This window comes from Ambystoma mexicanum, chromosome 7q (assembly GCF_040938575.1).
Source record: "Ambystoma mexicanum isolate Mex_15411 chromosome 7q, UKY_AmexF1_1, whole genome shotgun sequence".
Classification (NCBI taxonomy): domain Eukaryota; kingdom Metazoa; phylum Chordata; class Amphibia; order Caudata; family Ambystomatidae; genus Ambystoma; species Ambystoma mexicanum.
In genome coordinates this window covers 602,182,569-602,206,257 of record NC_090941.1, presented here as the reverse complement: position 1 = coordinate 602,206,257, position 23,689 = coordinate 602,182,569, and the positions used below count along the sequence as shown (strand labels likewise).

Here is a 23,689-nt window from a genome sequence, read left to right as displayed (position 1 = left end):
CCTGCACACTGGGATGCCAGAATGCTGGCTAAGAACACTAGTAAAAGTAAACCACTCATTTCTTCAAAAACCTTCCATATATTTCAGATAAAACAAGTGATTTGTCTTAAATCTTTCAATGTTCACCATTGATGTTAGATACATCAAAACAGTCGATGCTCAGCGCATTTTGGGGAATTAATCCCCTTCTTCGGGAGCTAAGCTGTAGATAATAAACAGAAAACAATTTCTTTTAGAATACATTGTATAAAATTATTTCAAATAAAGCGTCACCACCACAAAAGTTATTGGTAATCAAACCAACATGCCAAGGGTTTACAGACTAATGTGCCACCACCAGAGTCATCCACGGGTTCACAATCAGTAGCATTTCATTTAACGAGAAACATTTCCATCATAGTTCACTTGACACCCGTGGTACAAACCAAGTATCATCTAATTAGACTCCTGCCATCTAATGTGTGGTAAGCACCAAGATTTCAGTCTCCAATATGTGCACCAGGAACTGCACCAAGGCTCCTCACAGTGTAAAGAAGGTCTATGTTGTAACATGCCAATTACCAATGCCTTGGCAATAAACACCAATGAAGCAAGTACTTCCGTGACACAATGGTCACCAAAGTAACGAGGCTCAACCTCTATTTTCCTGGAACACTGAAATACAGGGGTAAGTATAAGTGCATGCTCGTGATGATTAAGACACAGACTTAGGGGTCCACCCCTACCTTAAATTAATCCTTTCTCAAGCAAGTTCTAATCAAGGAGAAAACAGCAATACCCTCTCTTCAGATTCTTATATGGGATCAATTATCCGGGTTCTGAAATCAAATTAATGGGATTTGTCAAAGCTGTGCAGTCTTCCAATATACCAGGTCTTCCCCCTTTGTTTTACAAGTACAGAGCAATTACCAGGCCCCTCTCTTACCTAAGATACTGAGGAACGGTGATTCGAACCATTCACCAAACTCACTCAGAAGAGACTTTGCTAGCCCCCACAGGAACAGCAATGAAATGCTGTGCAGCGTACTGACAAACTACCACGTGACCATGTCACATGACTGGGACAAAACTTCTACCCTGCTCATAGTCAGCACCCGAAAATCCTGCGGCCATCTTTAAGAGACCAAACCGCTGATCCTGACAATCATATTTAAGCCCACCTCGTATCACGGTATTTCGAGCCAAACGGTCACTGCATTCACAAATTCAAGTAGGAATGCACTTGGACTTTGCATCCTCCCATGTGTCGACTGATCAAATTCGCCAATTACCATCTGATACTGGACTGACGAAAAGTGCTCCTAATTATTAACCACTTGGATAACCCCATTCAGGGCTTTTACATTTGTAGTTATTTTTATACTGCAATGCACGATACATCTGATGTATGTTTCCAAGCCAATCGGTATCAGGTAATAATGTCCCCGTACATAATGTCACTGAGAAAAGCCATTGGCGACATTATATATGGTGACAATATTTATGGGAACAGGTTGCAGGGATGTCCCTGCTCCCCTTGTAACAGCAGTTTTTTGGCAGGAGATATTTTTGCGGGGAACCAACCCATCTGCATGTAGTTATCAATATCACCAACCCCCCTGACATCCTTCATATCTTACGGTTATGAATTCTAATAAACAATTACAATACACATCACAAGACATGTTGTTAAAATGTCCTTCATAGTGAAGGAAAACATCACATCTTTGTTTAATACCAACCTCTTTAAACAACACCAAACTAGAACCCTAACAAAGAGGAGAAAAAGATAATCAATCCCCTAAGGAAGTTGAAGGAACTAATACAGAGAATTACAATAGACTATTTACAAGGATTGTATATTGATCAGATCTCTGGAAAAAAAAGAGAACGTAAATGCAAAAGCACAGCTACCAGGAGAAGGGAGTCAGTCTCCTGACTTCAGTTGATTAAAATAGTGGTAGGATCAGTTAGGTTAGCTTTGGACAGTGGACTGATTCTTTTGGGATATTTATTCAGGACTGACAAACACCTTAGTAAAGTAGGCAAGGAACGCATCAAAGTGATAAGGAAAAAAAAGGCCTTATTTTAATTATTTAATAAACGCATGAAAAAATGTCCTCAGAGAGACTGTCCTTCCGACTCTCTGCACCACATATACAGGGAACGAAATTAAGATTGGATATGCAGGAGATAAAAGCAGCTCCTGGGTATTTAGCATTAACCAGTGGCCAGGAGCTACCACTGGGAAAGAAGGAGCTAATACATAAGGTTCTGAAAATCTAACTAATACATAAAATGCAATCTTATCACTTTGTCCATTATTTATGACCTGTGGTAAGTTAGATTCAGGAGACAAAGAATAGGTCATTTTTCATACAGTGTTTTATCATACAAAAGAGAGTTAAGTCCTCCCTTATCCCAACCTCTGAGGAGCTTTCACCCTGGTCTATAAAAGAAAACAAAGCGTGCCGATCAGGATGTCTTATCAACATGAAACAGCCCTCTGTCAAAGCCTAATCTTACCAGGAATTCTGTCCCTACCACTAACAAAGGTATTAACACATACTCAACCAAGAAAGTTATGTTAAGGGGTTTCTTCTCATCCTATGAAGTGGTGGTTGGCTTCCTATCCCCACCCAAGTCTTTCTGGCGTCTTCAAGTCTACTTGCCCAGTGGTACAAATCTACGTTTAGGAATGCACTAGGTCTCTTTATTCTTCCTCTTTTTATATAACAGTCGCTGGCCCATGCAGTAGGACTGTAATTACTAAGCCCCAGTATATGGTTTATCTTACCCCACCTTGGGGTTGTGGGCCCCTCTGCCAGTTTTGGGGTGCTGCTGTTCTCACCCCGCCTTGGGTTCTTGCTTTTCACACCCTGCCTTAAGGTATTGCTCCTCTCACCCCACCTTCGGGTATTGTTTCTTTCTCCCCGCCTTGGGGTCTTGTTTCTCTCCGCCCCACCCTCGGGGCATTGCTTCACACACTCCACCTCAGGATCTCCTTCTCACAACCCGCCTCGGAATCTCTGGTTTCTGACCCCACCTTGGGATATCTTGTCTCACACCCAGTGTTGAAATGTACTTTCTTCCTGCCTTGTCTGCTCTGGATGGATGCAATCTCATGAGTCTTATGAGAGTAGAATGTGTTCCGATTGTTGAATGTTCCTTGGATGACCATTGGAGAGAGGTTGGCTGAGAGAGAAGGAGGCCGGTGCATGTTCCCATTACCTACCTGGGTCTTGTGTCCTGTGAGTTTAGCAGCTGACTTATCTTGAATCTGTAACTACTAAAGAAGTTTCGTTTTGTAGATGGACTCCTGGTCATATGTGGACAAAGCCACTTGTCCACAGATGACCAGGAGTCACAGGTAGAAAAGGTAGGCTTATTTATTAGTTCATGTCGGACCCGCACAGAGAAATTGAGCAGGCTTAGCCCAGACACATCGATGCACAACTCCAGTCTAGACCACACTGTGCACAAGCCCAGTAGTCCATATACCTGTTTTCCCAGTTCTAGCCATACCTTTCTCTATAAGACCATCCACGCATCCATTAAAAAAAAAAAAAACACTATCCAAACACACTTTTAGAAAAGGTACTTGAATCTGCCACTACAAAAAAAGCCCACCCATGCCAAAACAGCAAAGTCCTGACCCCACTAAAAGGTCATATCCATGCCCGTTTTACAAACCCGCATCCAGACCCACTTGATAAGGGCACATCCAGATGCCTGATTCTACACAGCCAAAGTCATTTGCTTTGCAAATTCACATTACCCCTCACCAAAGTGCCAGCCAAAACCCCTCTGTCCAGGTCCAAACCTGTCCCACATATAAAACCCCATCCAAAATCTATCTCATATAGTTCTATCCTGAGGCTCCACTACAAAGCCCCACACAAAAAACTCTGAAAAGGTCCAATCCTGGTGTCTTCTACAAAGCCTGATCCAGAACACCTATACAAATTTCCAATCTTGGCCCCACACTCTGCAAAGCACCATCCAAAAGCACTATGGCAAGGTCCTACACAGGTGGGTTCCCCTCTACTAAGCACCACCTAAAACCATTCTGCAAAGATCCAAAAGTGATGCCTTCTCTATAACTTCCATCCAAATCACCTCTAACAAAGTACAATCCTGATAATTTCTCTGCAAAGCACCATAGAAAAGCAGTGACAAGGTCCAATTATGTCCCTCTGTTACATTGCATCTCCTAAAAGGCGTCATGTAGAGCCCTCTACTACAAAGCTCGAGATCCAGCTATCCTTACTCAAATCCAACCCCTACAATGTGCCACCACCCAAAATCACCCCTGCAATGCCACATGCCCCTTTGTTGGAGGTAGTTAGAATTCTCCTCTACAAGGACCATCATGGCCTTCCTTTATAAACACCATTTGCCCCGTTTACAAAGCCGCACACAGATGCAACACTCACATTTCCACTTACATACCTGTTCCTAGTTCCGTGGAGACTGCTCTTCACAGAACCCAAACCCAAAATGTAACATGGTTCACTGCAATTCACCTCAATGCACAAGACCATAGAAAACTGCCCTGCCGTACAGGGATAATCTACCACTCTGCACAGGACCACAAAACAAAATATATGCCGAAACATGTCCCTCTCTCTCAGCACAGAAGAAATAACATCCAATGCCACACTTCCGTTGCACAGGACAAATCTCCAAATATCCCCTCTGGGTAGGGAAATCTCACCCCACTCTTTGCATAGAGCAAATACCCAACTCTACACTAAGTACACCTGCCCCCTGGTCAAATACCCAAATACCCCCTTGCTGTGCAAGATAACCAATCCCATACTTACCCGGCTCTCTGTACAGGACAAATGCCTAGGTTTGCACTCTCCACACAGAACAAATACCCAAGTTCGCCCTGGAAGAGAGAAAAAAACTTGCTCCCTCTGCTGCACATTACAAATGGCTAAATACACCCTCTGCACAGGACAAACTGCTCCTTCATGATGGAGCACAAGTAGTCCGCCAAATAAGTCCTTTTACAAAGGATGAATTCTCAAGTATGCCCGTTTTCATCCGCTCTCGACCACAATGCTGTCTCAAGGTCCTATCTTCCCACTTGTACAATGACAAGGTGATCAAATCAGGTGCACGACAATAATCAAGTATGCCACCCTGCACAAAATAAAAACATCTCCCCTTTGCTGCACATAAGAGATCCACAACATAACCCATCCTCCGCCGGGCAGGTCAAATCACATCTCTGCTAGGGTGACCAGAGGTGCCAATTTTGTCTGAACCTCTCAAATTCCCCTTAGCCCTAATCCTGGGAGATTATGAAAATGAAAAACCCGGTCTGATTTTAGGGAAAGAGAAGGTGACCACTGACAGTTGCATCACAAAATGATTGAATATTGATACTGAACACATAAATAAAACAAGCATGATAATACCTTACGTATTTTCCTGTGTCACATTAACCAGATCTGGCAATGCAAGGAGGCCTCAAACCCCAAACCTTTAAAAGGTACCCATCACACACACACACACATTACCCGATTTGTGCCACAGAGCATGGTTACAAAACAAATACATAGGAAGGCCTTTAATATTAATTGAAGCAATCACAGCAGAATCTCCTTTATTAATGATGTGCTTACATTATACATCAAAATCGCACATTTTATATGCAGGATAGCAGTCCAGTCCTAGAAATACTGTGCGATGGGGTGTTTTGAGTGTCCACCTTTGTAGTCTGAAAAGATGTGGGCTCCTAACCAACAGAGGATGCTATATGTGTGTCGTGATGATCACAAAATAAAGGGTATCTGGAATCCTCACGGTCCTCCAGGTAAACTAAAAGTAAATACAAAAAAGATGGACCAGTGAGGCTGAGGATGGTAAGAAACTATTCGATCTTTTTGACACAAAATATATCAATTTATTTTCATATAAACAATAATTTGGTCGTACTCAGCCACCATAGGCTCAGAATAATCCCAAAGGTACATATATACATAATCAACAATCTACTCCATCAAGTTTACTCACTCATACATTTACATATTGTGCTACTCCACAGTACATATTTAATCGGTCATGTGACATATAAAACCATATAACAAGAATTCACAAGATTTTGCTGCACCCTCTATATGTACTGGTGTGCATATCTCTTCTGCAACAAGTGTTGTCGACACGCGTTTCAGTCGGAATCGGTGGACTATCGACTACGGCCCTCAACTTAATCCAATCTTCTTCAGGACGGAAGTTGATAGCTTGTTGTGCCATACTTCTAATATGGAGTTGGAAACTATCGCCTACAAAAATTAAAAATGTGAAAATTAAAACCTATTACCAGCCATGTTCTAACCATCCTCATTTCTTCTAAACAAAGGCATAGACACGTGTGCATGTAACTACTTCGTTGTTGTACTCACCTCAAAAAGATTCTTGGAGGAGGTTCAAGACTATGGACCCGATCCTAAATGCTCATGCAGCCCTGATCACTTATTGGCAGAGCCTATCAAATAAAAGTAGATGGTAGGGTGACTAGCAGTCCTCTCCTTCCCATACCAGCCCTAGGGCAATTAAAGCAGTTCCAGACATCAGTTGTCATGGAAAGAAAAGATTAACCATACTCACTATCTTCTAATGAGGACTGTACCCCCTTGTTTCCTTGATGATTCTCCCTGGAATACCTACAAATAGAGGTCTGGATTTTTAGTTCACCATATCTCATCAGTTGGTATAGATCACAAATTAGTATCCCACCATATGGCTTACCGCGGACATCTTCACTCATCCGCCTGGGGGGTTCCAAAGTCTTTAGACAGTCATATGTCGTGTTTCTTTACCACAGGATTCACAAGATCGAGGAGTGTTCTCCCTCTAACAGGCAGATCATCACCTGAAAAAACATAGCCAAGGGGGATATGGTTCACATCCAACCACTGTGAAAGTTTTCATGCAAGAGTGTACACACTACTTACAGTTACCCTAAGGGATTCATTTGCTGCAGAGCTTTTACCATTAATGACTGTTTCAGTTTGCTGGAGAACATCCAGAGTACAAGGTCCCGGTGTTCTGTGGAAGCTCTAAGGGCACAATGCCAACAGAGTTACATTAATTCTGTATTCTTTGCCCATCCTATATGGACATCAGCAAGGTCTGTGACAGTAGTGTAACATACGGATGCCATCCACAGTATGTGTCAGGGTCCTTAGTCTTGTGTGGAGGTAGCACTAACACTTGCCTCCCCGTTACGTCTTGGTGCCTGGGAGTTGTGGCAAACCACAGGCCTCCACGGCCTGCCGGGGAAAGAGAGTAAGGGTCCGATGGATTGGAAAGGATGGGCTGGTTAGGGAAACCGGATAGAGGATTAGGTAGAGGTATTGGATGGGTTCAGGGATTTTAGGAAAGGTGCTTCTGTTGCCCCTGCTGGAGATTCCGGAAGCCTGCAGATACTCTGCGTTCACTCCTGCACCAAACATACACACACTATAGTAACTATAGTTCCCCTGTTTTATCTGGCCTTTGGCCCTTGCTTCTAAACTCTTGCATTGCATTAGCATGAACACTTCACTTTAGCTCTTGGCATCTTGCATTGCATGTAAACACTTTGCATATCATGTGCTGGTCGTGTTACTTCACACTATTAGCACACAACTGAAAACATAGAATAAAGCACTTAGCTTCGTATGTTGCAGCTGGCTGGTTTCTGTTACGAGCTGTGATTCCAAGGTTTTCCTCCGTGGCAGTGCGGAGACTCCACTACAATAAACCAAAGACATTGGTGAGCGGGTGCAACAGGAACAAGATTGAATGGGAAACGGAGCACCGCCAAAACATGTACATTAGGGATTAGTCAAACGAACTCGCACTCTTGTGGTTCGTAATGGAACGCGCAGCTGTACGGGCACCGGGAGCTGCTGTCAGCTTCGTGAGCTCCGGTCAGCATACAACCATGCCGCTACCCCTTAAAGAGCTGGAGTCCTAGAACACTGCCTGCATTCTCTGTCACTCGGTAGACACAATGGGACTGCTAATGTGCCCTCTGTGTCTCTGCATGCAGCGGGCCTAACATCTAGTCAGGCAATTCAACCTTGATAACATGCCGTTAATGAAAACGTTGTAGAAATGCACTTATCTGCCGGGTGGCGTAGGGCCTGCAGTGTGCGCAGGCGGGGTTAAGGCCCTGCGACTGGTAGCTTGCAGGAGCCCTTGAGCTATACGCCTGCTCTCTCGGATGGTCATCAGCACAAGCGATGGGCGTTGGGAGCTTTGCGCGCATGCGCGAGGTATTGTGTGTGGTCTGGGTAGTGTAAGAAGGCTCGTGTCCACACAAGCCTTCTGGGTAATGTAGTTTCTGGGCCGATTTCAGCTTCCTGGAATCTTGTAGTACACGCTGAGCCCTTTGCCTGCAAGTGAAAAACAGTATCTTCCTGACATGAAAGCTTTTGAGTCTTTTAGGCCCTTTTCTTGGGCCACACAATTGGGTATCATAGTTCACGTCTGCAGAACACTGCCTGCTCATGCCTGCTGCATGTGAGTTCCTGACAGTATGTGTGCCAAAACCATAAAAACTGATTTAGACTGCCTAGTCCAGCATTTATCTCCCCAGTCCCTTACCTGCGTTCTTCTCTTCATCCGTGTCTGTTATCACTCCTCGTTTACTGCTCACAAGGTGCCGGTGTATTACCAGATTTTTCATGGACAACAAAACAGGACTCAAATCACCGTCCCGTACTCGCCAACATTTCTTCTGTGCACCCACCTTATTTTTTCTTTTCGTCATCTGGTTTGAGGTCTCACACAAGGAAGCATTACCTGTTTTGTAGTTCCTGGGAAAATAAATCCCCATCTTGTGTTTAAAATAAACTCATAGGAGCTCTGTGTGTGACGCAGGGACTTCTGGGCAATGTAGTCCACAAATGTCTGTGTATCATGTAGCATGTTTTTCTCATGGAGGGGTACCATGAACATGCTTGCTAGTTTGGCGAATGGTGCCTACCAGAGAGGTCTCTGGGCAAAAACAGAGCCCCATTGACAACTTCAAACCATTTACTTGTATAATTTGCGTGCTCCACATGAGGCGCAAGGGCTTGTGGGCAATGTAGTCCCGTATCCAAACACGCTCTTTCTTGGGGATTGAGACTGGTAATGGACCATGTCTTATTTTCTTCTGTGGTCAGACTTATAGGTTTATAAACTTGAGGGCCCCAGAGGGTGCCACCCCGCCCTTTCAGTTTAATGACTCAGAGACACCCCGTTATCTTATTCAGTACTGTAGATGACAAAGCGACTACGAGTCTCTATAGAGAGAGCCTTACTTGGTAAGAATAAATACCTGGCACATGATGAGAAACCCCCTAGTGGATATCTCCGCCATTTGTTTTCAACATAGGCATATCAGATTGTTCCATTCCACTGCAATGTTTAAACCATGTTTCAGCGTGTCAAGAGAATAAATCCAACTCACCTTTTTTTTTTATGTAGCAGGGCGGCCAAATCTCTTCCACGTGCTTGTGGTTTGAAAGTCTGTAAAATAAACCACCTTAGATCTTTATCAGTGTGTCCCGATTTCACATTGTGATCCACCAAGGGTTTGTAAACTCCCTGTTCCTGATGCACGATCTGTGCTCTGATATCTGTTGTCTTTTCAATCATTTTCCCCACATAAATGAGATCAAATGGGTATTGAATGATATAGATGACATTCTTGGTCAAACAGTTTGCATGTTGTCTCAATTGCCATTTAATATGTCCATGGTCAAACTGATGTCTTGTTTCAGTATATGGACATGCCACACAGTTGCCACATTTGTGATGTCCTGTGACAGGTGGAAGGCCCCATTGTGTGTCATGATGTAAAAGTAGGTTTAATGCTAAGGTACTGAGACATAAGGTAAGCACATATACGACAACAGATTCACTGGACAGACCACTTGCCACCCACACCATAGCAGTCCAAAGCTTCCTCACCAACTGCCACTCCCGGTAGGCATAGGCCCACTACACTGTAAATATTCTAGTACTGGCCACCATACCGACTGTTTCCTACACTTCAAAGACTAATACCTTTTGAACCACGACTCTCCTAAGATCCTATGTGCCTGCTCTCAGCCCATAGTCTGAATCTCATATATGTATAAATCCTGTAAGTATATACTTTGCCTGTGTGTAACCTAATTGCCTTATGTAAATGTAGATTTTTATGTGTAACCAAGCTGTGAGTGATCTTATGCAATGTGCCCTAATACCACGGATCTGGTACGCAATACAAGTAATAAAACAAACAAACATAGGACACCAAAGTTCCCCACTGACCTCACAGCCACTCACACACCCAGAGTTCCATGACATAATCACAAACACATAAAGCTGCAACAGCTCTCATTCTGTTACACCAAACAACAATATCTAAAAGATAAAGTAAATTGCACGCACCACAATACACCTACAGTCAGTCGAGAACACAGAGCCAGCATATGGACCAAACATTACCCCCTACTAGACAACAAAAGCACTATCCCCACATGCCAAACCACAAGAAGCCACCAAATGTATTGCATGTGCAGGTAACTTTAGGTAAATATACAAGGAAACTCAGGAGTGCATGGCACATGCCAAATAAACCACAAAACACACCCAAACATATTCAATCAACAAAGTACCAAAGAAATCCTGCCAGTTGCACACTACTAAACTCTTCACTAACAATAACCCACAACTCTGTGCAACATAACATTCAAAATCACCTTAACACTAAAACAATCCACCATCCACTGCAAACGTCAACAGTTCCATCAGATTTCGACCATGCCAGCCCAACACGACTGACAAGAGCACCAATGCCAGACATAGGCTGCCAACCTCTAAACCACCCTCCTGGCTAACCAGCAAAATAATTACTTTGTGGCCCCCTCCGGACAATGGCACACCACCAAGGGACGTGCCCCCCAAACCAAACACGTTACAATGACAACAATTGCGTGGCTAACCTGCCACTTGGCTACAACTACCAATCCATTGAAATGCATGGCTAACCTGCCACCTGGCTACACCTCACAATCCACAAATTGCGTGGCTAACAAACCACTTGGCTACCCTGCCAACAAACAAAATGCATAGCTAACCTGCCAATTGGCTACACCTGACAAACCACAAAAATATGTGGCTAATGTGCCAGTTGGTGGGAACCTGCCCAGCATTTCAATGAACAACGGCACAGCAGTACATGGAACCTGTAGTCCAAAAGACAAGTTGGTGAGCAAAACAAATTATTTCTCTAGCACTTCCTCAGAGCACAAACATAAAAGAAAACAACCTAAGCACTAACTCACATAACATTACAAATGAAATCCAAATATTGACATCATAATTTTAAAAAACATGAGGTCCATTGAAGGTGCAATTTTGTTCTCGGGACCCGCACCCTCGAGTCCAAATTCCCCACTTACTGCCAGAGTAATACCCTGCACCCTCATGTCAAAGCTCCCTTGACAATGTACCGATCCCTGCACACTCAAGTCCAGGTTCTCCACAAGAAAATTAAATACCATGAATATTATGCTAACTGTTCAAAGCGCACACCCACATGATCCAAATAGGGGACCAACCCCACACCCATAAATTCTAACTCTTAGGCCCCAACCCTGAACTAAAACCAATACTGGACAACTATTGAGGCCACACCACAAACATAAACGGGAACAGAATTGCAGGCCTCCTCAACCTAAACGTCAAACCTAACAACCTAAAGGGGAATCCCTCCCCTTACCTGTGAGGCCACAACACTTAACACAACAGCACATTTTAAAAACATCGGCCTCCTCCGACAAACATAACACATTATTCCTCTCCATTGATGCTTTGATTCTTAATATCCCGATACAGAGCCCATAAATCGGGGTCCAGCTCCTGTAGATTTTTCAACAATCTTCCACACAATGGACATAAACCAGTTTTGACTAGGCTCCCTCTATTACATACCCCACACTCTTGGGGTGTGTCCTCCGCTCGCCCATCTTTAGACCTCCTCAGTCTCTTAACAGCCATCCCTGTCTCCTCTTGTCAGTGTTCCCTCTCACCAGACTTAAAAGTTCCTTGCCCCATTTTTCTTCCTTCATTATCTGCGAACGCACCAGCACATTTGCACCGCCTTCTCCCGATGATGCTCCCGTCAGCAACGCTGCATGTGACTGCAGCGTAGCGCTCCATGCCCTGCGGTGAGGTCAGCACTCTGCTGCTGACCGGCAAAGAAAACAGACCATCCGCCATCTGTGTCCGCTCTTCCTCTCTATTGCCCAGAGGCAAAACGGCAGTCACCATTTGCTGCCCACAGACATTCCTCTGCTGAGGCCCTCCACTCTTCTCAGGCCTACCACTGTGCACACTCAGCTCTTGGAGAAGCCGCCATTCCTGGTCACTGCACCCTCTGCCTATAGAGGACCTCACCGGCTCCTACAACTGCAGCCCTCTGCTGTCACCGCCTGCGGTGGAACACAGGCTCGCCGGCACTACCATGGATTCCGGAACCCAGGGGACATTCTGCTGCTGAGAGAGCACCCTCATGATTGGGCCCTCACCCGGTCTCTAGTCATGGTTCAGCTCCTGCCCTGCTGATATACCAAACTCGGCAGCTCCTCCCTTGCTGGTGTACCCTGATTGGCGACAACTTTAGTCCTCTTTTTTTGTGGGTGTGGATGTATCATTGCAGGGAAATGGCTGCACCCTTGTACAGTCCCCCGCCGCAGCAATATCTCTGGTTCCTGTGTATCTCGTCCCCTCCAGACCACCTCATCGCCAGTGAAAACATGTGGGTTCCTTAACCAAGAGGACGCTGCAGCTGTGTCATGATGTAAAGGTAGTTTTATTGCTGAGGTCCTGAGACATCAGTCAAGTACATATGCAGATGACAGATCCACAGAACAGACCACTGGCCACACATCCCATCAGTCCAAAGCTTCCTTGCCAACTGCCACTCCTGGAACACACACCACAACAAAGTTCCTCACTGACCTCACACCCACAGTTCCATGACATCATCACCAACACATACGCTACAACATAGTCCTTTTAGGTTTGTGGCCGCCCCAGGTTTTTTAATCAAGAAATCCGGTCACCATACTGCATGAGAAAACAATCCAAAAAATAACTATCTGCCTCACTGTAAACTGTTATGTTGTAAATTCGTACCCAAATGTTTCCCTCTGCACAGGATAAATAGACATCTATGTCGCGCAGTGTACAAAACACCTCCCCACTGAGTTGCACAAAATACATTCTCAAAATACCCCTTTCCAGCGGGTTAGGACAAAAAAGCAATAAATAACTATACGCATTACTGCAAAAAGCTATACTGTCAATTCGCTTGGGAACGGAGAAATGCCCGTAGTCAGGCCCACTGCACAAAAAACACCCCCTTGCTTGCACATAACGAATCTCCAAATCGCCACGCTACACTAAAATAACCAAGTATGCAATAGCTTTAAGACTTACGGTAAACCAAATCCGTTGTGTAACGGAGGAAAGACTGTATTTATCAGCTTTCCGCCACGATGCTGTCTTAAATTCCGGTCTTCCCCTCTCTTGCCACGATGCCGCCCGAGCGTTCCCACACGTGTCATACCTTGCAAAGACTAAGAGTTGACGAAGTGCACAACCTGGAGCACGTGACTTCCTAGACAAATCAGAACGTGCAAACTACGTAACGAAGAGGAGGCGGAGCGTTGCTAAGGTCCGTTTCTCAGAACTCTGTGACACTACCTTACTTGCAGTAGCACTTCCGCATCGCTGGATGTCAGCTATAGGTTTACAGAAGAGGTGCCTTGTTCCGGCACCTCCGGCGATTCCATGGGCTGATTTTGCCACCCATTGCACCTACCATGGACCTGTGTGAGGCGTTTCAGATCCTAGCCGTATTGGCATCCTCCCTGCTCAGCCTGGTAAGTACATGGTAGCTGGCTCTCCACTCAGCACACACACACTGATTTTCATCTGGGACTTGCAGATTCTCTATGTCCTCCTTGCAAAGTTGCAATGTGTCTTTATGTCCGGTTATGAAAAACGCTGTTGATCTTATATCTAGTTTGATTGAAGATGTCACACATGGCATGAGACCACTTGACAGCTAGGCGCTTCTAGCTCCCATACTGCAAACGCTGCAATCTTACTGCGCTCCTTTATCTCGGTGCACGCTATTTTTCGGATATGTAAACGTCTTACAGTAACCCCCATCCCATTGCACGTTAGTGTGCACCTTCCGTTTTCTTCGTTTTGCTTTCAATCAAGTAACATTCTTCTTTTTTCAGTGTATGCACAACCCCCAGCATTCATATTGCACCAATCAGCGTTTGCACAGCACCCCAGGGCACTCAAACTCTGAACCCCTATGTACTTTGCACTGCATCCTAATGACCTCACAATGCAATTTGCCATGTACACTTCACTGCCTCTTGTTAACTGTACCACAATGCACACTTGCTGCACCCCAACGCAGATATCGCCTCCATGCATTGAGCCCTCAACATTAGTATTTAAAGTGCAATGAGGAATAATGGGGAGGGGGTACTAAGTAGAGGAATAGCCCAAATTATGCTGGGTGTTACTGAAAGTGTGCTTGGCATGTTCTTCAGGGGGTGCATGTGACTTTGATGTACCCTCCAAATATGTACATTGTATCACTCAGCGTGGCCTCCTCTTTGTGTCCAGTCTGCACATTTGTAAATATATATCCTTTTGGTTCCGGTTTGTAAATAACTACCTGTGTATAAATAAATCACTACCGTTCAGTGTATAAGCAGTTTAACTCATTCTGTAAATAAATAACCTTTAAGAAAGGGGATGTGAATACACTGCACCAATGTGGGTTTCTGGCTGCTTTACTTAAAATCAAAACATGTTGGGGAATGCTACAATGACTACTTTTTTATATTTGAGAAATATGTTTGTGACAGTGATTTAAGCATAATTGGTGCTCATTTCTTTTGGCACAACACTCACCCTAAGCTTAAAACCTTTGCAAATCATGAACTTGGTATACTCATTTGGGCAGTCTCATATCTAGGTTGTGAGGCCTGGGCTTTCCTGCTTCAACAAAGGACAGCTTTTCAATTCTAGCATAGCATTCCGAGTGATATAATATGATTTGGTATATATAACGCGCCTTTACAGAAGTGTTTCTAGGCGCAACAAGACAGAGGAGGGGAGACAAAGGGATTACAACAAAAACGATCTCACTAGGCCTTGCAACATTCAGATCATGCAAGTGCAACGAGAAGTGCAGGGGAGAGGGAGTGGGGAGAAGTGCAGTGAAGGGGGATGAGGCAAAGTGCAGTGAGGGCAGCAGTGCTCTGAGTAAGTGCAAGGGACGACGGAGGGCTACACCGATGCGGTCCCAGACCAGAAGAGCTGGGTAGGCCAGAAGGCAGTGCAGGGTGACTGGTCGAGGGGTGAAGGGGCGTGGGACCCTGTGTGACTGAGGGCAACCACGCCACCGGTCAGGCCAAGCAGACAGGTAGATTAGAAGGGGGAGAGGGAGAGAGAAGGAAAAGGAGATGAGGAAGGTCTTGGTCAGCTTCCGGAACTTCAGTAATCCGGCTCAAGTCTGAGGGGGCAGGGAGGCCATTGCAGAGGGAGGCACTTGTAGAGGAGAGAGATTTACCGCCCACTCTCTGTTTGGAGAAGCATCTGACCCGCAGAGAGTGTGAGGTAGCTGAACAGAGGGCTCTAGAAGGGAGGTATTTAGGAAGAGACTGTTGGATATAGAGAGGACCACAGCCCAAGAAAGCATTGTGGATGATGGTAGAGGGTCTTGAACTTGATCCTCAGGGCTACCAGGAGCCAGTGGAGAGATTACAGAGCTGGAGATATGCGGTCCCTAGGCTTGAGGCCAAGGATAAGGCTTGCAGTCCTGCTCTGGATTGGTTGAAGAGTAGAGTTAGGAAGATTGAGAAAGAGGCTGTTGCAGTAGGCCAGCCCGGAGAGAACCAGAGCTCTGCAGACAGTGAGCTTCTGGGTGGAAGGTGAGAAAAGGTAGGATACCTCTGAGGGGGTGCAGCTGGAAATGGGCCGTCTTGGCAAGGTACGTGATGTGTGGAGAGAGGATGTTCATGAATATATCAAAAACTAAATATCTTTAAATGAAAATGACTTTTGGTTTCCTCTCCCGCTGACATTTCGACAAGTGATACCAAGGTTCATACTGAGACAGTTGATCAGGGTGGCGTGATGGACCGTGTCAAAGACAGAGGAGAGGTCAAGGAGGATGAGGAGAGTGAGAGCTGGAATCCACGTTGGAAAGCAGAACTTTGGGGGAGTTCAGGAGAGCAGTTTCTGTGCCTCTGGCCGATCTGAAGTCAGACTTATGGTCCCGGAGATAACCAGCAGATTCAGTGTGAAGGTTTAGCTGAGAGATGGTCAGTTTCTCAAGGAATTTGCCCAGGAAAGGAGTGATGGAGATGGCCGATAGTTGGCCGGGCAGGAGGTTTTCTGGAGGGGTGCACAAGCGAGTGCTTGAGAAAAGAGAGGGGAAAGATCCAGTGGCAAAGGAATGATTGCAGAAATTAGCCAAGGCTGCAGCGAGTGAGACAATGTTGTCCTTAATGTTTCTGGAGGAGCAGGGGAGCACCTGTTTGGATGAAACTTTCATAGACTGAACTTGTCTAGAAACATCATCAGGTGTTATAGGAAAGAGAGAGGAGGTAAGGAGAGGGAAGGGTGCCTGGAGGGAGCCTGAGAGAGGAAGAGGGAGAAAGATGAGAAGAGGAGGATAGCGTGGACAGGATGTCCTGGGTTTTAGTGGTGAAATCAGAAGCTAGTGCCATACAGAGGGCTTTGGAAGGAATAGGAGTGGTAGAGACTGCATTCAGATTGGCCAGCTCCTTGCAGATTTAAAAAAGTTTGCCCATGCTATCAGAGGCCGCAGAAACGCAGGCTTGAATGTAGACCCTCTTCTTGGAGAAGACGGAGTCTGTATTGCCTTTGGAGCAGGCAGCAGGCCAGTTTGTCAGAGGATGTGCCCGAAACACTCCACTTCTGCTCGGCTGCTTTGCACTTGCTTTTCAGAGCAACCAGGGCGGAGCCATACCAAGAATTACACTTGTAGGAAGGCTTCAGATGCATCCTCATGACAGGGGCAAGGATATTGAGAGCATTTGAGATAAAGTGATGAAGGTTGGAGAGGGCTGTGTCAGAGTGGGAGTCAGCCACAAGGGTAGAAGAAGGAGTCAAAGTAGAGGCAAAAGTGGCAACTGACACCTGCTTCATAGTTCAAATGACCGCGAAGGAAGGTTTCAGTGCTGGGGTAGGTTTTGCCAGGGGCACAGACAGTTTCAGGTAAGAAGAAAGCAGAAAGTGGTCAGTCCAGGAGAGTGGAGTAGTGAGATGGTTAGAGAGGGGTATGTCTGAGGAGATGAGAGCATCTGAGGTGTGTCTGGCTGAGTGTATCGAACCAGAGGGATAAATAGAGAGGGAGAGTGCGGCACAAAGGTTGCGGAAAAGCCCAGAATGGTCAGAGCAGTCCAACTGAATGTTGAAATCCCAGAGGAAGAGAAGCTTAGAAGTAGAGGCAAGGAGAGATCAGCCCATTCAGAGAGGAAGAGGGTGACCTGTAGATGTTGGCCAGAATCTGAGAGGGGCCAGGAGAAATGGAGAGCCTGCAGACCAGGCATTCGAAGGAGGAGTAAGCCTGGGTGGGAATGATAGAGGTAGGGACCCACTCAGAAAGATCAGGGCTGGTCCTATGTTCAGAGAGGATTTTGTAGCCTTCAGGGAGGACGGTGTCAAAGCTTGTGACAGAGCTGGCCATGAAACAAGTCTCAGTGAGAGCGAGAACATCCAGATCAAGGTCTTCGAGGTGGTGGCAGATGTCAGAGGATTGTTTGACAGCAGAGTGAGCATTGAGAGTAGCTACTTTACTTAAAATTATTTATATGGCGCAGCCAAAGTGGCCCGGAGGCATACGGGTGCCGAAAACAATCAGTAGTGAACAATCACATTGGAGACAAACCATCTTTATTTGAATAAGTGTGTTTTTTATTATTATTTTATTTTTAAATACTTCCAGTGTCGGGCAATTTCTCAAAACGCAAGGCATTTTATTTTGCTGGGGCAGCTGCCCAAAAGGCACTACTTTCCCACTCTTATAAGGAGGGAGCCACAATAATCAATTTGTGCAGAGACAATGGCTCTGGCGATCATTTCTCAGCTCTTTTTGGATAAAAATCGGCAGATATGTGGGCACAATCTAATATAGTAAGCCGATGTTGCTACTAGGCTATTAACCTGGGCAGACATACTCAAGGTCTGATCAAGTGTCGCTCCTAAATTTTTTAATTTTTTCCTTCGTCAAAATGTCATGATCTGCAATGCAGAAAGATTCATAATTTGTATCAAGTTTTACTAGTCTGGGTCTAGATCCAATGATCATAGGCTCTGTCTTGCCATGATTCTGTGCCATCCTACTCATGTCCATGCACTCGCGTATAAGCTTGTATACCTCCGAGACTGCTATGGCTTCCTTTTCATAGATACCTGTTAGGAGGAGGAGACTCCGCGAATCATCCGCATAGTTTGAAAAGCAGATATTTATTTCTTCCAACATATGAAAGATATGTTACATATGCTACAAACCCGCATGGTTCTCATCCCTAAAAAGGATTGCATCCAGTCCCTTGCTTGCTCACAAAAATGTGCTACCCTCTGCAGTCTATCCAGGAGGAGAGGGTGTTCCACCAATCAAATGCAGATGATAAATCCAGGGACATTAGCATTGATGTACCCTCCTTAATATTGGTCATCATATTGGATCTTAGAGCTCGACCGATAATTGGCAGCAGTTTTAGGGTCTAGACTGGGTTTCATTAGTAAGGGGGTAATCCAGGAACCCTTCAGTCTGGTGGAAACCCCACCCTCTTTAAAGGAGGCGTTCACTATCCTTGTAATTGAGCTGGTCAAAAGCTCAGAGCAGGCTTTAATAGCCATCGCTGGAAACTGGTCCGCTTTGCAGGAGGACGGTTTGAGTTTAGCTAGGATGGTACAAAGTTTTTCTTACGAGGTGCTCCTGAAGCTGAACTCTGGTATAAACAGCCAGAAAGTCAGTGGTTTTTCTTGTGAGGCCTTAAGAGGATCTATAAGCAGTGAATTCAAAGTTTGTTCGATGACACTTTTTTAATTTATTTTTTTTTTTATTTTTTTTATTTAAAAGTTGTTTTAATCAAGTATATCTTGATTTTTCAACATACAAAATTAACATAACGTATTTAAAATTAAATGAGAACATATTATGAAAAATAAAATTGATATTAACAAGAATTACGTCCATATGCAGATTTACATAGTCAATAACAACAAACTAATTAGATACAGATTTATACCTAATCACTTTAAACAAAATAAGATCATTCAAAAAAACAAGTAATAAGATAAATCTTGTATCTAAAACCTGATTAGTGAACTTCCTTCAGTGCGACTTTGCACACTAACTTTGCCTTTAAGTCCCAAACTATACAAAAAACTCAATATTGCATATCTAACAACTTTCAATTGACTATTAAATAGGAGAGACCAGCAACGTGCTTGAGACATGGTCATGTACCCAGTAAATAAATGTTCAAAATGCACAATTCTTTTTGCTTGCAAACTTTGGCATTCAACACATAAGTGTTGCATTGTTTCAATGGCTAATTGACAAAACCGACACAAAGCATCGTCTTTTCTGATAATTCTGCGATGGCACAGAATTTCTTTTATGGGCCAGATATTTAATCGAAATCTTAAATAATCATCCCGCTGTCGGGAATGTGGGAACATCATTAGGTAACTTTCTGTTTCCCCATAGCGCTTTAAGGCAAATGGGTTTTTCTTAAACTTTTTGTATAGGAGACATGCAGATCTTGTTTTTATCCAGTCATCCTCCCATATCCGTTTTTTTGCCTTAGTGGGATTGCCTAGCAATAGTGCCATTGAAAATCCAATATTAGTAATGATTTTTTCTGCTTGATTTCTCCAAGACACTGCAAATGGATCATCAGATCTTAAAAGGTAAATAGCAATCATTCCCAACAACCCAGGATGATTAACACTTAATATGCATTTGCGATACAACGAGCATAGCCTCCACTTATAGATGGCATATAAACACAGGAGTCCTAGCTCGTGTCGCAGGATGCAAATGGGTTCTGACAATGGGAGGTTGAGAGCACGCTTCCAATAGCATCCTTCCATAATGGCCCAGTATTGATATGATTTTCCCAAGACAGCCTCTGAACCATAAAGAATTACCGGAATAAATTTTTGTCTATAATAAACCAATAATGGTACTATTGAAAACTTACAATATTTACTCCTTATTAGTCTGCTTTGTGATATAGCCGTCGTTAGACGCTGTTTTAGATGTTGATGATTCGCATTCTTATCTGGTGAGTTACTTATGAAGACCCCCAAATAGATGTAAGAGGAAACTGAAGACAGGTTGACATTTTGTAAAGGCCATTTGTAGGTGGCTTTCCTTTGCATGCTTTTGCCAAACTGCATAACCTTTGTTTTACTTAAATTAAAGGAAATACAGTCCTTTTTAGTATAGGTATCCAACGCACACAAAAGTGCCCGTAATCCTTTGGGAGTCTTTGAGAATAACACCATGTCATCAGCATAGAGTAGGTATGTAACATTAACCCCATTAATTTTGGGTGGATCTGCCACAGTTTTACTAAGGTCTACACCAATGTCTGAGATAAAAAAAGTAAATAAAGCAGAAGCTAGCAAACAACCTTGTTTCAACCCACATGCAGTCTTAATTGGGTCAGACAATAGTCCCTCACTAGAAAGTTTGATTTGTATCGAGGTATCTGTATGTAAGTCAATTATCCACTTGACAATTGACCAGGGACATTTTTTATCCATAAGTTTTTTAAAAAGAAGTTCACGAGGAACAGCGTCAAACGCCATTTTAAAATCTATAAAAGCTGTATAGAGTGGCTGGTGTTGATGGGAAGCCTTCTGAATAATACTTGTAAGGGTAATAACATTTATAGTCGTCCCATTTCCAGGCAAAAATCCTGTTTGGAAGATGTCTCGATAGTTATTTTCTTCCAACCAAATGTTAAATCTATTCAGGATTAGTCGGGCGAAAATTTTCCCAGGACAATCCAAGAGTGCTATGGGGCGGTAAGCAGCTGGGTCATCACGCTCCCCTTTCTTAAATATGGGCAGAATGATGGACTTCTGCCAAGATTTAGGAATGACCCCTGTCGAGATGACTTTGCTAAAGATCTGATGGAGGATCATTGCCCATTCTTGTGGGTGATCTTTAAGTGTGCTATTATGGAGACCATCCGGGCCTATTGCCCTCGAGCGACTCAAGTTTTTAATACATATCAGTATATCATTGACGGTGATGGTAAAGAAATGGGACCAGCCTAAGGAGTATGTCTTTGGAATCAAGTTCGAGAAGGACGATGCATAAAGCTTTTCACAGTAAGTTTTCCAAATTGCATTTGGAATAGCATTTATTTGAACAGCATCCTGTATTCTATGCGTGGCCTCATTTAGGCAAGCCCATATACCACTAGTGGATTTCTTAATAATCTGGGACATCATGGTTTCCCCATTTTGCTGATAGCGCACAGCTCTCTGACCCTTTAGCCATGTTCTATAGGATGCTTTTAATTTTGTTTTAAAAAGCAAACGATAGGTTATAGGGACAAATTTTAAATTACGTAGGTCTCTTCGCAATTCAGCTTTCTTAGACTGTACTATTGGGTCAAAGGGATGACAATGTTTATGACGAACACTCGGGTCTGGCAGTTTAACCTGCTTAAACAAATGCATTACTGTAACATAGCAGTCCGTTGACCCAGAAGACACAAGCAGGGCCGCATGAAACTGTTTTAGTCGATTTCTATTCCATCTCACTCGCGTACCGCTGTTATTTACAAAATATGAATAGGGATAGGTCTCAACCATAGGCGAAATTACAGATGATGACCTTGAATATCGCATAGTTAGCTTATTATGATCACTATGGTCGGTTGCAACCACTTGCATAGATTGTACATAGTTTAAAAATGTCTTATGGACAAACACATAGTCAAGTATTGCCCGTTGTGACCCTCTACTCCATGTATACTCAGCAGGGATATCCCCTACGATGGCACCATTCAGCATTACAAATCCTCTCTCGTGCATCATATTTGTCCAAGTTAATTCATCATCAGTATGTTCAGTATAAGTTTGTGATAACAAATGGAGATTTAAATCCCCTACTATGATGGTTTGACAAATGTTACCTTCAAAAGTCAGGCGATCGAGAATCGAATTTAGTGACCCAAAAAAAGATTCTGCGGTCATATTACCTCTGCTCCAATAAATGTTGACAATAACCAAGAGCTCACCACCTCTCTGGAGTCTAACAATTTGGAAATATGAGGATGGAGAGACTAATTTTTCACTTACAAAACCTGTAGCTTTCTTGACTGCAAGCAATAGACCACCACTGGGTCGACCTCTATGATGTTGTATGGCCGGAGTTATAATTACATCATAGGACGTCCAGATGGGGCAGTCAACAAGCCAGGTTTCCTGTAAGGCTACCAGATCATAAGTTGCCAAATCTCTACTTGCAAGGTCAAATAAATGCTTATGGCCTCTCGTATTCCACGAGAGTAGGCTACCTGTACCTGCATTATATTATGATCTAGCAAAGTAGTCCTGGGATGCCACCATTCGTGGAGCAGAGTTTACAATCTGATTCGATTCTCTATTCTTGATAGACTGATATGTCCTGATTTGAGCTTTGTCCATCACATTATTTGTTATAAAAGGGTCTTGAAACAAATTAAAACCCAATTCATATAGGACTGTTTTAGATTGCCACAATATATTCATTACAATTGTCGATTGAAGATGGATTCTTGCTTCAGAAGGGTCATTTGTATTAGTAAATTCAACCAAGGTTATATCTGATGATGATATATCAGACAGGGACGGGATTTCACTGCATATGTTCAAAATGCTAGCCCGATTTAATACATATTTGGGATAAGGGTCTTCTCGACATCTAATCACTAGGCAATTAGACTTGGACTTGACTTGTAGTTTATTACCATCCTTGAAATTCATATTGTGGGCTTGAGCATTTGTCTGGAAACAAAGGCTTGATGGCATATCATTTCCTTGCGCTACTCGATTGCCCAACTGTGCCGGACCCTTTAATAACTGGCTCACGTCAGGATAACGCAATGATTGCGGACCTCCAGCCCCTTGGCAACTTTGGCTGGCTTCGCCGATATAAGCTGCAATCGAGGATTTTATGATATCTCGAATGTCCTGGGTCTGAATGGCAGCTTCAGGCCACGGCATCTGTTCATGTATTTGCGAGATGCCATGTTGTTGGGGCAAGGAAACACCCTAGACATCTACTGATTGACGGGGCAGGGCTAAAAGCTCGGTTCGGCCAGAAGAGTCAACTTGCAATGGAAGAAAGGGGCCTAATTTTGTATTCACACCATTTTGTAGATGGGTTTGACTAATTATTACTGTTTTTGGATTTTCCACTAAAGCAGAGGTCTTCTCCACATTAAAACCCTTAGTTACCATGGAACTTACACTGTTCAAAGGTTCGGTAGAAGCCCCGGGTATGTCTGACATGTATGATTTGATGGATGTTCTAATTTCCTCTGAGTACCGCTAAATTCACTTGACTCAGAAGCCCATCACTCCCACCCGTGGG

At 43.9% G+C, this 23,689-nt stretch overlaps 1 protein-coding gene and 1 long non-coding RNA gene across 2 annotated transcripts in view; one reads left to right on the top strand and one right to left on the bottom strand.

Moving 5' to 3' along the window:
- Window positions 1–5,599: 5,599 nt before the first annotated feature.
- Window positions 5,600–13,593, bottom strand: LOC138527810 (uncharacterized). The gene is made up of 6 exons (XR_011284049.1): window positions 13,459–13,593; window positions 6,742–9,495; window positions 6,601–6,656; window positions 6,396–6,478; window positions 6,104–6,275; window positions 5,600–5,811 (listed from the first exon to the last, which is right to left on the bottom strand). It is a non-coding gene; the product is annotated as an uncharacterized lncRNA (long non-coding RNA).
- Window positions 13,594–13,685: 92 nt separating this feature from the next.
- Window positions 13,686–23,689, top strand: part of ALG5 (ALG5 dolichyl-phosphate beta-glucosyltransferase) — a 275,306-nt gene continuing 265,302 nt past the window's right edge. Inside the window, exon 1 of the mRNA XM_069639106.1 lies at window positions 13,686–13,904. Coding sequence (XP_069495207.1) covers window positions 13,845–13,904 — 60 coding nt within the window. The 5' untranslated portion in view covers window positions 13,686–13,844. The remainder of the gene's footprint in view (window positions 13,905–23,689) is intronic.